At 66.0% G+C, this 12,351-nt stretch overlaps 1 protein-coding gene across 1 annotated transcript; it reads left to right on the forward strand.

The window, feature by feature from the left end:
- The first annotated feature begins 3,007 nt into the window (after nucleotides 1-3,007).
- LOC311526629 (intestinal-type alkaline phosphatase-like) lies at nucleotides 3,008-11,973 on the forward strand. The gene is made up of 11 exons (XM_084639840.1): nucleotides 3,008-3,165; nucleotides 6,077-6,193; nucleotides 6,617-6,732; nucleotides 7,352-7,526; nucleotides 7,808-7,980; nucleotides 8,556-8,690; nucleotides 9,359-9,431; nucleotides 9,620-9,754; nucleotides 10,263-10,454; nucleotides 10,957-11,073; nucleotides 11,374-11,973. The coding sequence occupies exons 1-11, from the start codon at nucleotides 3,096-3,098 to the stop codon at nucleotides 11,646-11,648; spliced, it is 1,578 nt and encodes a 525-aa protein (XP_084495966.1). The 5' UTR covers nucleotides 3,008-3,095; the 3' UTR covers nucleotides 11,649-11,973.
- The last annotated feature ends 378 nt before the right edge of the window (nucleotides 11,974-12,351 follow it).

A 12,351-nucleotide genomic window follows, 5' to 3' on the forward strand; every position in this document is an offset into this window, starting at 1 on the left:
GCCCCCACCTGCAGGCGCCGCCCCGAGCACCAGCTCCACAGCTTCCATTGGCCGGGAACGAGGTAACCTGTCTGCCCCCCCGTCACCCTGCTGTGCCCTGATTTCCTCACCACGGCCTCTCGCTCCAGGGATTGACCCCTGCCGTGCCCCAATTGGGCAGGCTGGCAGGCTCTGCATCACCTCCTCCCAGCCCAGCTCTGCAGGGCTGGGAGGTGAATCCTGGGGGGTGGGAAATCAAGCGATGGTGGGGGACACAGGTGGGGCAGGGGGCGAGCCTCTGAGGACAAGGCTGGGCTGGGGTGTTTGCTTTTCAGAGATTAGAAAGTTGGCAGCCCTGGGTGGAGGCAGGCGCATTACTTGGCTGGAATCCCCTCCGGCTGTTACAGCCTCCCCACCCCTACCCCCATGGCCCAGTCATGACTCCTCCCCAAACGCCCTGGGCACGACCCATTAACGTGCAGCTCGGACCTCAGGGCGAGCGAAGCTTTTGCCTTTGTTTGCTTGGGAAAGGGGCCATGGCGGGGAGCGGGGGGCCACCTCTCCATCTTGCCGATTGTGTGGTCAATGCAACCGCTGTGTGGCTGGCTCCTGGCTCCCTGCCCAGCCGGGGCTCAGGCTGCAGCCGCGCTCGGAGCGCGGGACCCGTGTGGACACAGCGTAAAGCGGCCACGCTGCGCTTTGTGGCCAGGCGGCAGGACCCTCGCCCCCAGGTGAAACCAGGACCCCGGTGACGGCCCAGCATTGCTACTCGAGCGGTCTCTGCACTAGAGGCTTCTGCCCACCCAGGGCTGCCGGTCAGGGATCACTGCCTTGCACCAGCCTGGAGCCCAGCCCTGGTTTCACCTTGCCCGGCGGTGCCAGGGCTGTGTCTCAGCAAAGCCAGATTGCCGGGGTACGTGCCGTGGTGGAGGGCTCCCTGTGGGTAAGCGACAAGGCCCCTCCATGGGGGGCGGGGGGGGCGGGGGTCGGACCCAGCAAGGGAGCAGCTGCCCTGAGTGCGGGCTACGGGGGCTGGTTGAGATCCCAGACCAGGGGCTCGGGGCGTTTGCGGTTTCCTCTGCTAGTCTGCGTGGATGAGTTCGGTGAGTCCCAGCTCAGCGCTGGGGTGGGCAGGCGCCTCCCACCCTCCACCTTCAGCAACGCTCGCCCCCAGCCTGCCTGCTATTCCTCAGCTGGGTCCCCACACGCCGGAGGTGCCCCTCACTCATGACCCGCAGCCCCCTGCTACCCCGGCTCTGTGGACACCCGTGACACAATACACCGGCCATGGGCACCCATCTGCCAGCCAGAGTCCCTGGCCCCTGTGATGTCTGGCCATTCCTCCCGCCTCCTGGGGCGGGCAGCCCACCAGCTCTGCAGCCTGTGAGTGCCAGAGGTTGCCCCCCGCCCGCCCCCCTGGGCTTCAGAGGCGGGATGCATCCGATGAAGTGAGCTGTAGCTCACGAAAGCTCATGCTCAAATAAATTGGTTAGTCTCTAAGGTGCCACGAGTCCTCCTTTTCTTTTTGCGAATACAGACTAACACGGCTGTTACTCAGAAACCTGCTTGAAGTGTAGAATTATTCCTGGGCGGGGGGGAGGCCCAGCGCAGGGCTGCTCCCTTCCCCCCCTCAAAGCACATTACTCTCAGCAGGGGAGGGGGCATCTCTGAGCTGCTGAGCCCCCCCACCCCCTGCCGGCGTGAGTCCCCCCCACTCCTGCAAGCCTGGGGGGTGGCCCCCACTGGAGCTGCCCCCACTAGGTCTGCAGGGAGGGGGGGCAATTAGAGGTGCAGGAAGGGTCGGGGGTGCCTTCTTCATCCGCAACCCCTCCCACCCCAACTTCCAAAACCAGGTGCCAGGGGATTATGAACCTCTTGGCCGAAATCAACCGTCAGCAGCTAACAGCTGCTCTGGGCCCAAACCCCTGCAACAGTCATGCCTATGGGTGTGGGGGCAGGGGCAGGGTGGGTGTGGGGGCAGGGGTGAGGATGCGGGCAGGGTGGGCACAGGGGTGGGGGTGCAGAAGGGAGGGGCAGGCGTAGGGGCGCAGGACAGCAGGGGCGTGGGGATCTGAGCGGGGCTGAAGTGAGGATGCAGCTAGGGTGGGTGGGGGCAGGGTGGGGGCAGGGCAGGTGTGGGGATGTGAGCGGGGCTGGCGTGAGGTGGCAGGCAGGGTGGGCGCAAGAGTGGGGGGCACAGGAGGGCGGGGACCTGGACAAGGTGGGTGCAGGCAAGGCACGGCAGGGTTGGTGTTTGGATAGGGTGGGTGTGGGCAGGGCAGTGGGGGCAGGGGTTTGGGGCGGGTGGGTGCAGGCAGGGCAGGGCAGGGGGTTTGGGTAGAGTGGGTGTGGGCAGGGAAGGGTAGGGGTGGGGTTTTTGGGTCGGGCGGGTGCAGACAGGGTCGGCTGGGTGCAGGGACGCGGGCAGGGCGGGTGCAGGAATGCAGGCAAGGCAGGGCGGGGGCAGGACTCGCTGCACGTCCACTAAGGAGCAGAGAGGGGTCCAAGGACCGGGGGGCAGGCCCTGCTGGTAACGCTGGCAGGGAAGTGATGATCTTGGCTATGGACCCATGCCCTGGCCACACCCTGCTGTCAGCCAGTTAATTTGGTTCCTCGTGGCTGATAGGATTATCTGGAGACAAAAGGGTGATAAGGCACACATACCCCGCCATTTTCTTTTCCCCTCCCCCAGCAAATCCTGCTCTCCCTCCTCATTAGCAATTATGCAAAGTGATGCCAATCTTGGCGCTGCCTTGATGCCAGCACCCAGCCTGGGCACAGGCTGGGGGATGCCTGGCCTTGAACCCCCAGCTCCACTGCAGCTGTGCCTTGCAGCTCTCCCCCCGGCGGGGAGGCTGGGCCGGTGCTGAGCCCGTGATCTCTAATCACTGCCCTCCAGCAGGGCTGTGCCATGCGGGCGTGCCCCTCTGGCAGGGCCTCATGCCTGCAGGCTGCAAAGTCCCTCCAGGGGCTGTGCCCACGTGTGCTAATGGGGTTAGGGAGCAAGTCCGGGTCCAAAGTCCCCTGGAGAACGGGGCTTATACCGCAGTCCTGGGCACAGCCTGTCACGGGCACCGCTTGGCTTCCCCGCTGCTCCCCTCCTGCTCGTCCTTGCCATGTGGCTCCCTGCGCCCATCTTGCTCTGCCTCGGGGCCTGGCTGACCTTTGCCGGTGCCACCATCCCAGGTAAACCAGCCTCCCTTCCCCCAGGGGCGATTTCCCCCCACACGCTGGGGCGTGGGTGTCTCCGGCCTGAGGCCCAGCACTGGGAGCGGTGTGAGGTACCCGGCTGACATGGCGCTGGGCTCGGCCAGGCTGTTCAGGGGAAGGATCGGCTGGCACAGGGTCCGGGATCCCGGGGTGGGCACTTAGCTGGGGGCACTAACTCATCGCTCCAAGGCCCGTAGTGAGTCAAACCCCCGCCTGATCCAGGCCCCTCGGGGGGCTCTGGCTGCCAGCGCATGGGCTGGGACTGGGGGAAGACGCAGGGACTCCCCAGTTCCGTGCTGCCGGGGACACGGGCGAGGGCGTTTGCTGCTGGCTGAGTGCGTCTCAGCGGTGTTTGTCATCACACAGCTCACAAAGGGTTAACTGGGCTGTCGGGGCCGGGGGTGAAGGGGGGATGGATTCACGTCCTGGGGGCGCCCTCCTCCATCCCGCTCTGCTGGGCACTGGGATTCTGCCCACAGGGGAGGAGCCGTGTCACGGATTGATTGGGTCTTACCAGTCCCATGGGAGCGTCCCCTTCAGTGAGCTGGACCCCAAGGACCCCCAGTTCCACAGGGGCAGGACTGGGGGCCCCACGACTTGTGCCCGCAGCAACACCGGCAGCCTTGTCAAACCGAGGTAGTCATGTACCAGTCCCCGGGCACCCAGCCGCTGAGAGCCCTCAGGCTGGCACAGAGAGGCGAGGCTTAGAGGGCGTCCAGGCAGGGCAACGCCAGGCCAGTACGTCCTTGAGCCATACTGCAGTCGAGGCCGTCTGGGCGCTCGCTGGCTCCAGCCCGTTGCCCTTAGTCCCAGGGTGGAGTTGGAAGTGCAAAGGCCAGCTCGCAACCCAGATGCCTGCCACCTTCCCCTTGGCTCGGCTTCCCGGTAGTTGTGAGTTTAAACCCAGGGTTGTGAGTTCAATCCTTGAGGGGGGCATTTAGGGATCTGGGGCAAAAATTGGGGATTGGTCCTACTTTGAGCAGGGGGTTGGACTAGATGATCTCCTGAGGTCCCTTCCAACCCTGAGATTCTATGATGATTCTATGTTCTTGTATTTTGTAGGGAAGGGATAGCTCAGTGGTTTGAGCAGTGGCCTGCTAAACCCAAAGTTGTGAGTTCAATCCTTGAGGGGGCCATTTAGGGAACTGGGGCAAAAATTGGGGATTGGTCCTGCTTTGAGTAGGGGTTGGACTAGATGACCTCCTGAGGTCCCTTCCAACCCTGAGATTCTATGATTCTATAAAACGCCTGCCTCTGGGGTAGGGACTGCTAGGTGTGAACGTCCTGGCCAGTGGGGCTCCTCTCGACTTCACCTCCATCGAGATGGGTCAGTTTCAGCCGGTCTTTAATGCCCCCTTCATGCACCCCAGCCAGCATCGTGGTGCACATGCGTGCACATACACACATACACCCCGGCCCTGGAACAGCTGTTTAACCCTTCACTAGCAGCACACAGCACTGCAAATACAGAGGGAAACTGAGGCACCCATAGGCATAAACATACTACCAACCTCCCCCTTCTCCCTGGTGTGAGGGGTCCAGCTGGCTCTGGGAGCCAGGCTTTGGGACGCAGCAGCGCAGCCAGGCCCCCGCTTCCAGCTGCTGGGTCCTTCCCCCACCTACCCGCCAGCTCCCTCCCTGGCCATGCACCCCAGACAGACCTCCCAGTTCCTGGAAACCCTCCTCCCAGCTCCTTAGCTGGGGACCTTGAACAAACTCCCAGCTCTAAAGGATGAGATGTGCTGAGAGGGAGGCCCCCTCAGCCCCCCATCCCCTGAACCATTTGCCAAGGGCTGGACCGAGCTAAGCCCAAGCTGGCCTGGTCAGATTCCCACAGCCCGGCATTCGGTTTGGTGCCAATTTGGGGGCAAAAAGTTAAAATCCCAGCATTGTCCAAGGAAATTCTGCAAAACGCGGCTCCAAGCCCAGCTTCCTTTGGAGCCAGATCGACACCGAATGGCACTGGCATGGCGCATTGCCTTCTGGGAGCTGAAGGTGGGGCGCTTGAGGCCCCAATTCACTCTACGGGCCAGGTGCCCTGGGCAGACGACAACCCCCATGATGCACCATGCGGCTCCATCAGCGGGACTCTGCCTTGCCTTGTGGGAGACGTAGTCCTCCCGGGCCCCCAGCCCAGGGGAGCGAATGGGAGGCTGGGACTCCCGGAAAGCGACATGCCAGGGCAATGCAATTGACGTTCCATTGAACCGCCTGGAAATTAACACAGAGCATCTCAGCTGGGCCGAACCGACCCGGCCCGAACAATCCCTGGGAGACCATCGGAAACGTCGGGAAAAATCGAGATTTGTTTTCCCTGTGCAAAATGTCAATTGCGCAAAACCTGCCGTTGCCGGCAGCAAATCATCCCAATGTCCCGCCCAGCCAGAGGGCGGGGGCCTCCCCAGGGCACCATGGGTCCCGGGTACCACAACGGGTTGTGGTGAGGCGCCCCAGCACTGTGAGCGCTGCTGAGTTGGGGTGGCACCGTCATGCTCAGGAGCTGTCGTGGCTGGCTCAACACCTAAGGGCTCAGCGTCCTCGTCTGGCTGTGAGCCCGGCGAGCCCAGGGCAGCTCGAGCCCAGCAGCCTGGCTGGCCCCTGCCCTGTGGAAACGCTGTGCTCCAGGGCCCCCCACCCGGCGGGAGAGTGGGGGCTGCTGCTGCGTCCTGCAGGGAGGTGCCCCCCAGGCCCTGGCTCCGCCTAGGCGTTGCCACGCCTGGCTCCCGTGCTGGTTTGCAGCTGTTGCGTGGCTGTGCCCTGGTGTAAGGGCCCCCTTGTGGGCTGGGTCGTTCCTGACAGCCACGAGTGGTGGTGGGTAAAGCTGGCTGCCCCCCGGACTTACCCCCCCTGCCCTGTCTCTGACCCTCCCCACTGTGTCTCCCCAAAGCGGAGGAGGAGAACCCCGCGTTCTGGAACCAGCAGGCAGCTGAGGCCATCAAAGCGACCCTCAAACTCCAGCCCATGAATTATCAGGCCAAGAACCTGATCCTCTTTCTCGGGGACGGTGAGTCGAAGCAACAACCCTCCCCACCCCCGCCATCCCCACCAGCTGCCCTGCCCGGGGGGGAGGAAGAACAGGGGAGGGCTTGGCTAGAGGGGCACCTCTGAGCTCCTCCCCCTCCTCGCTGGGGTGTGGGAACCCAGCCGCCCCTCACCCCGGCCCAGGGGCGCTGGCTCACAGATAGAAGCAACCCCCCAGCCGGGCTCCCCTGGCGCGTGGGGTGACAGGCCTGGGTCACGGTTTGGTGCTCTGGTGCGGCACTGATGGCTCACGGGGGGGCAGTGTCCTGTGACTGCACAGGGCGGGGTGCAGGGGCATGGGCAGCGCTGGGACCGTCCCAGGGGGGACTGGGAGGCTACACATAAGGGGACGGGAGGCCTGTGGTGGTGCCCGGCTCTGATGGGCTCGGTCTCTCTTCCCGCCCAGGAATGGGGGTCCCGACCGTCACCGCCACCCGGATCCTCAAGGGGCAGCTGCAGGGGAAGCTGGGCCCCGAGACACCTCTCGCCATGGACGCCTTCCCCTACGTGGCGCTCTCCAAGGTGCCGTCGTCACCCTCGGGTGCTGCCTATCACCCTGGAACTGCTGCCACCCCCCGCCTGGTGCCGCCAGGGTCTCAGACATGGACGCTCCAGCAGGGAGTGATGCACGGCTCTGGCTTGGGCGCCATGGGCCTCTCCTGCTGGGAGCGACCCCAGGACCCCTGCTGCTTGGTGGGACTGGGCAGGGTGCAACGCCCCCAGCCCAGGGCCCCTTGCCCCACTCACTGGTGAAAGGCTGGGGCAGATCCTTGGGGCTGGGGAGGAAGGTGGCCGCGGAGAGGTTGGGAGGGGATTCGCAAATCCACTCCCAGTCGGAGGGATGGAGGCTGATTTCCTGGGCCCCGCATGGGGCAATTGTCTCCCTGCAAGGCTGGGGCAGGGAAGGGACAGGCTGCATTGGTAAGAGGGACCCCCACAGCCGGGTGGGCCAAGACTCCACAGCTGGGCCACCCGAGACCCCACAGCCAGGTGGGCTGGGAGCACTTTCCCGTACCACATGGCCCGTGGGCCCCCCAAGTGCCCTGGGAAGTACTAAGCCCAGGTCTGGGGGTGGAGACAGGAGGCCCCCTCCCCGTCCCCTGGAGCCCCTCATCTGACGGCTCTCCCACGGGCTTTGCAGACCTACAACGTGGACCGGCAGGTGCCGGACAGTGCGGGCACAGCCACGGCCTACCTGTGCGGGGTGAAGGCCAACTACCAGACCATCGGGGTGAGCGCCGCGGCCAGGTACTCCCAGTGCAACACCACGCGGGGCAACGAGGTTGTATCCGTGCTGCAGAGAGCCCAGCGAGCGGGTAAGGGGCCGGGTGCGGCGGGCAGGGAGCCAGCGGGCACAGCACACACGGCAGGAGTTGTTCCCAGCTCAGCACCAGCCGGGGTCCCCCAGCTGTGGCAGCAGGGAGGGTCTGGGTTTGAGCCCCGGCTGCGGTGCCAGGCAGTGGGTTAGCCCACCTGCGACAGGGCTGGCAGATGGGCTGGGTATCTCCAGGGGCTGGCCTCCCGGGTGCAGCCGTGTCTGCAGGGATGGTACAGGGGGCAGGGGGTTAGCACTCAGCGTCCAGCCATTCTCTGGCAGGGAAGTCGGTGGGGATCGTGACCACGACACGGGTGCAGCATGCCTCCCCCGCGGGGAACTACGCCCATGTGGTGAACAGGAACTGGTATGCCGATGCCAGCATGCCAGCTGCTGCCCTGCAGGAGAACTGCAGGGACATCGCCTGGCAACTTGTCCACAACATCAACTTCACCGTGAGTGGCTGCGTCCCATGGGCATCGCTGGGCAACTGCTGCCCCACACAGCCGCCCCCTGCCCCGCATGCCCCCCCCCGCCCCCCAGCAATGCAGCGTGTGCCCACCCGGGCCTGTTTCCTGAGGGGAGATGTGGCTGGCTGGTTCCCCACCTCTGCCCCATGTGCCCGCCACAGGCAGGATGGAGGAGAGGAGACAGCCAGGCCGAGAGCCCCAGCCAGACCACGGGGGAGTCCCCGGCCAGCTTCTTCCTCCCTCAGCTTCTTCTCTCTGCGCTGCCCACTCTCCATGCAAGGGGCCAAGGAACAGCCCGGCCACGGGGCCTGAGCTCACCTCAGCCCCACAGATGGGCGTCCCCCGTGGGCAAGGGAAGGGCAGGGTGTCTGTGAGCTCCCTCCCCCCAGCTACACCCAGCCGTCAGCCCCCAGACACCGGTCAGGCCATGTGGGGAACCCCAGAGGGGACTCTGGCTGGTGTGGGGCAGGGCAGAGGATGAGGGGCTTTGCCCACTCAGCCCTCACCCAGGGGTTAGAGAGGCTGGTGAAACGTGCTGTCTCTGTCCATCTCCCGGCCAGGTGATCCTGGGGGGCGGGCGGAAGTACATGACCCCTGCGGGGACCCCGGACCCCGAGTACCCCAGCTACGTCGCCCAGAATGGGATCCGCAAAGACAACGAGGACCTCATCGCCCGGTGGCTGGAGTCTAAGCAGGTGACTGGTGTGTCGGGGCCGGCATTCAGCCAGAATGCTGGTTGCCTTCGTGAGGCTGGGGTTGGTCATCACAGTTCGCTCCCCACATTGGGCAGCAGCTCAGATTGGTGCAGCAGTGCGCATCTTCCTGGAGGGGCAGGCTGGGACCTGGCTGGGGAGGCGGGCCCCCCGGGGCATGGTGGGTGCAGGTGGAAGGTCTGGGCAGGGCCCGGCTGGGCATGCAGGGCTCCCCCGGGTGCAGCGCTGGTGGGTGCAGGTGTAAGGGCTGGGCAGGGCTCCCCCAGGTGCAGGGCTGGTGGGTGCAGATGGAAGGGCTGGGCAGGGGCCTGGCTGGTGATGCAGGGCTCCCCCGGGTACAGGGCTGGTGGGTGCAGACGGGAGGGCTGGGCAGGGGCCAGGCTGGTGATGCAGGGCTCCCATGGGTGCAGGGCTGGTGGGTGCAGACAGGAGGGCTGGGCAGGGCTTCCCCAGTGCAGGGCTGGTGGGTGCAGATGGAGCGCTGGGCAGGGGCCTGGCCGGTAATGCAGGGCTCCCCCGGGTGCAGGGCTGGTGGGTGCAGACGGGAGGGCTGGGGAGGGCCAGGCTGGTGATGTGCATGTGCTGGGATGGTGGCACACACACAGCCCTGCCTAGGCACCTATTGACCAGCTCTTGGGTTCGTTCCTTAGGGCGCCAGGTACGTGTGGAACAGGACGGCCCTGCTCAGCGCTGCCAGTGACCCGTCTGTGATGCACCTGATGGGTAATGGGCCCCAAATTCTCCCCCTTTGCCCCCCACCCCACCAGGGCAGCCCCTGCCCCCTCCTCTGGCTGCTCAGGGTGGCATGTCTGGCTCCCCCTTCACCTGGTCCCTCCCAGGCCCCATGGCCATTGGCAGCCTGGTTCCCCCTTCCAGCGCGCGCCCCCATCTCGTCTCTGTTCCCCCTTCAGGCCTCTTTGAGCCTGGCGACATGAAGTACGAACTCCTGCGGGACTCGACCCTGGACCCGTCCCTCACCGAGATGACGGAGGTGGCCATCCAGATCCTCAGCAGGAACCCCCGGGGCTTCTACCTCTTTGTGGAAGATAAGTGGGGCTTGGGGCAGGCCAGGGGGTGCAGCTGTCCCAGCCCAGACGGCTGTGCTCGGGGGGGTGCAGGGGCCCAGGGCTGGGTGTTCCCCGCTCTCCCCAGCCTGGGCTCGTGGCAGGGTGAGCAGGTGGGAGGGGTGGCCAGGAGCTGCCCATGTTCCTCAGAGGGGACCTGGTGTCCCAGGTTGAGGGGCAGGAGCACTGGGTGACTGTGGCACCTGCCTGGGCCCCCCAGGCCATGGGAGCCCCCGCAGCCCATCACCGTGCGCTCTGGTCACACTGAGGAGCCAGAGCCTGCTTGGGTAGCGCGGAGGGAGAGGTCTTGCTGCAGCCTGAGGGGGCTGGGGGCTGCCCATCCCCACCCCTAGGGGTTGCTCTCCACAGGTGCCTCTTACAGGCCGAATCACCCCAGTGTGATCGTACAGCGGGGGGGGGGGGGGGACCTGCATTCGAGGCCCCCAAGACGCTCCCCTCTGCGGCTAACCCCTGCCCGGTCTCTCTCCACGAGGCAGGATTGACCACGGGCACCACGACGGCATCGCCCAGCGGGCGCTGACGGAAGCCGTGGAGTTCGACCGTGCCATCCAGAGGGCGGGTGAGCTGACGAAGGAAACCGAGACCCTCTCCGTGGTGACGGCGGACCACTCGCACGTCTTCAGCTTCGGCGGCTACACGCTGCGTGGCAGCTCCATCTTTGGTACAACGGGGCTGGGGGGGCGGGTCTCAACACCAGGACCCCGGGGCTTTGGGCCCACAAGTCCCTGGCCTCTTGGATGGGCCGAGGCTGCTCCTGCTCCCCGCTGCTCTCTGCACGGTGGGCCATGGGTTCGAGCTCTGCTCACGGCACAGCTGAGGGCGGGTACCCGGGCGGCTGAGGGCTACGGGTCAGCTGAGGCCTCTGCCCCATGGAGGCCATTGGCAGAGCAAGGATTGGGCCTAGGGGCCCCTTGGAGCTCGGATGCCCATGTTGCCCCTGCCCAGAGACCTGCAGGACTGTGGAGTGGCAGATCCACCCGCTCTGGTCTGTGGCTGCCCCTGTGCCCAGCCCGCTGCTGGCTGCGCTGCCCTTTGCGGGGTATTGCCCAACACCCCGGGTGTCCTATGCTGTCCCGGGGACCTTCTGAGGCCTGGGGGCTTAACGCCGCTCCGGTTCGCCCCGGCTTGGGCCTGATCCCTCGCTCGGCTGCCCCTCCCCACAGGCTTGGCTCCCACAATGGCCTTGGACATAAAGTCGTACACGTCCATCCTCTACGGGAACGGGCCCGGCTACCAGATCAATGCCATGAGCCGGCCCAACGTCAACAGCTCCGAGAGCGGTAAGGGGCCCCGCCGTGGCATGGGAGGGGGATGCTGGCAGGAGAGCTGAAGGGGGGGGTGAGTGTGGGGGCGGAGGGGTCCCTCCCGCCAGACTTCACCCCCTGTGCCCAGCACAGAGCTGTTGTTTCCAGCTATCACCCCGGTGCTGCTGCCAGCCGGTGGCGCTGACCGTACAGCACGGGCGGGCCTGGGCTCTGCCCAGATATCAGCGACCCCACCCCCACCCCCGCAGGGAGCAGGAAATCGGGGGGGGGGCAGTGGCTCGTGGGGCCCTTACGCTCTGTTTGCCCATCCCCCAGAGGAGAAGGGGTACCGGCAGCAGGCAGCCGTGCCCCTGGCCTCGGAAACGCATGGCGGTGAGGACGTGGCCATCATGGCCAAGGGGCCCATGGCCCACCTCTTCCACGGGGTGCAGGAGCAGACCTACATCGCCCACGTCATGGCCTACGCCGCCTGCCTGGAGCCCTACAAGGAGTGTCCGCAGCCCAGCCTGGGCTCCGGCCAGGGGAACTTTGCCCTCGCCAGCCTCCTGCCCCTCCTGCTGGGCTCCCTCCTCCTGCCACTGCTCAACTAGCCCCTGCCCCCCGCCCAGGAGAGAACCCACCCCGTGGGACTGTAGCGCCCCCCGCAGCCTGAGCCCCGCAGCACCCCACGGCCTCCTGTGCCGGCAGCGCTGGCTGCAGCCACAAGGGGGCAACAGCCCGCCCGCTCCCTGCATGGGTGGGGGTGGGGGGTTTCTGTGTGAGTGTCACCAAACCCCGGGGCAGGGGGAGCGGGCAGCCGACCCCACCCGGCTGGGCTGTGGGGCCTCAGCACTTGGACACCAGCTGTCGGGGGGCTCACAGCCCTTGGAGGGGGGATTGCCGCCTGCTTTAAACAAAGAGATTCCAGTGACCAAATGGCCTGCTGCTTTCTGAGTGGAAGAAACGGGGGAGGGAGGGGAGCACTGCAGGGGGTGCAGTGTGTGTGGAGGGCGGAGGGACTCCAGGGGGCGCTGTGGGGGGCAGTGGACTCCAAGGGGTGCTGTGAGGGGGTTGTAAGCTCCAAGGGGTGCTGGGGGGCCGCGGGCGGATAGACTCCAGGGGGCACGCTGTGTGTCATAGGGGCGGTGGACTCCAGGGGGTGCTCTGTGGCGGGGGGATGGACTCTAAGGGTCGCTGTGGGGGAGGGATGGACTCCAGGGGGCGCTCTGTGTGTGTGGTGGACTCCAGGGGGCGCTGTGTGGCGGGGGGGCAGTGGACTCTAGAGGGCGCTGGGTGGCGGGGGAAGGACTCCCT

Source organism: Lepidochelys olivacea (assembly GCF_965140295.1).
Source record: "Lepidochelys olivacea isolate rLepOli2 genome assembly, chromosome: 9".
Classification (NCBI taxonomy): Eukaryota; Metazoa; Chordata; order Testudines; family Cheloniidae; genus Lepidochelys; species Lepidochelys olivacea.

Bases quoted from the DNA above. Each gene is read 5' to 3' on its own strand.
- LOC311526629 (XM_084639840.1), top strand. From the start codon at position 3,096: ATGTGGCTCCCTGCGCCCATCTTGCTCTGCCTCGGGGCCTGGCTGACC. The intron at 7,981-8,555 runs GTGAGTGGCTGC...TCTCCCGGCCAG, and splicing joins TCCACAACATCAACTTCACC to GTGATCCTGGGGGGCGGGCG. The intron at 9,755-10,262 runs ATAAGTGGGGCT...GTCTCTCTCCAC, and splicing joins CTTCTACCTCTTTGTGGAAG to GAGGCAGGATTGACCACGGG.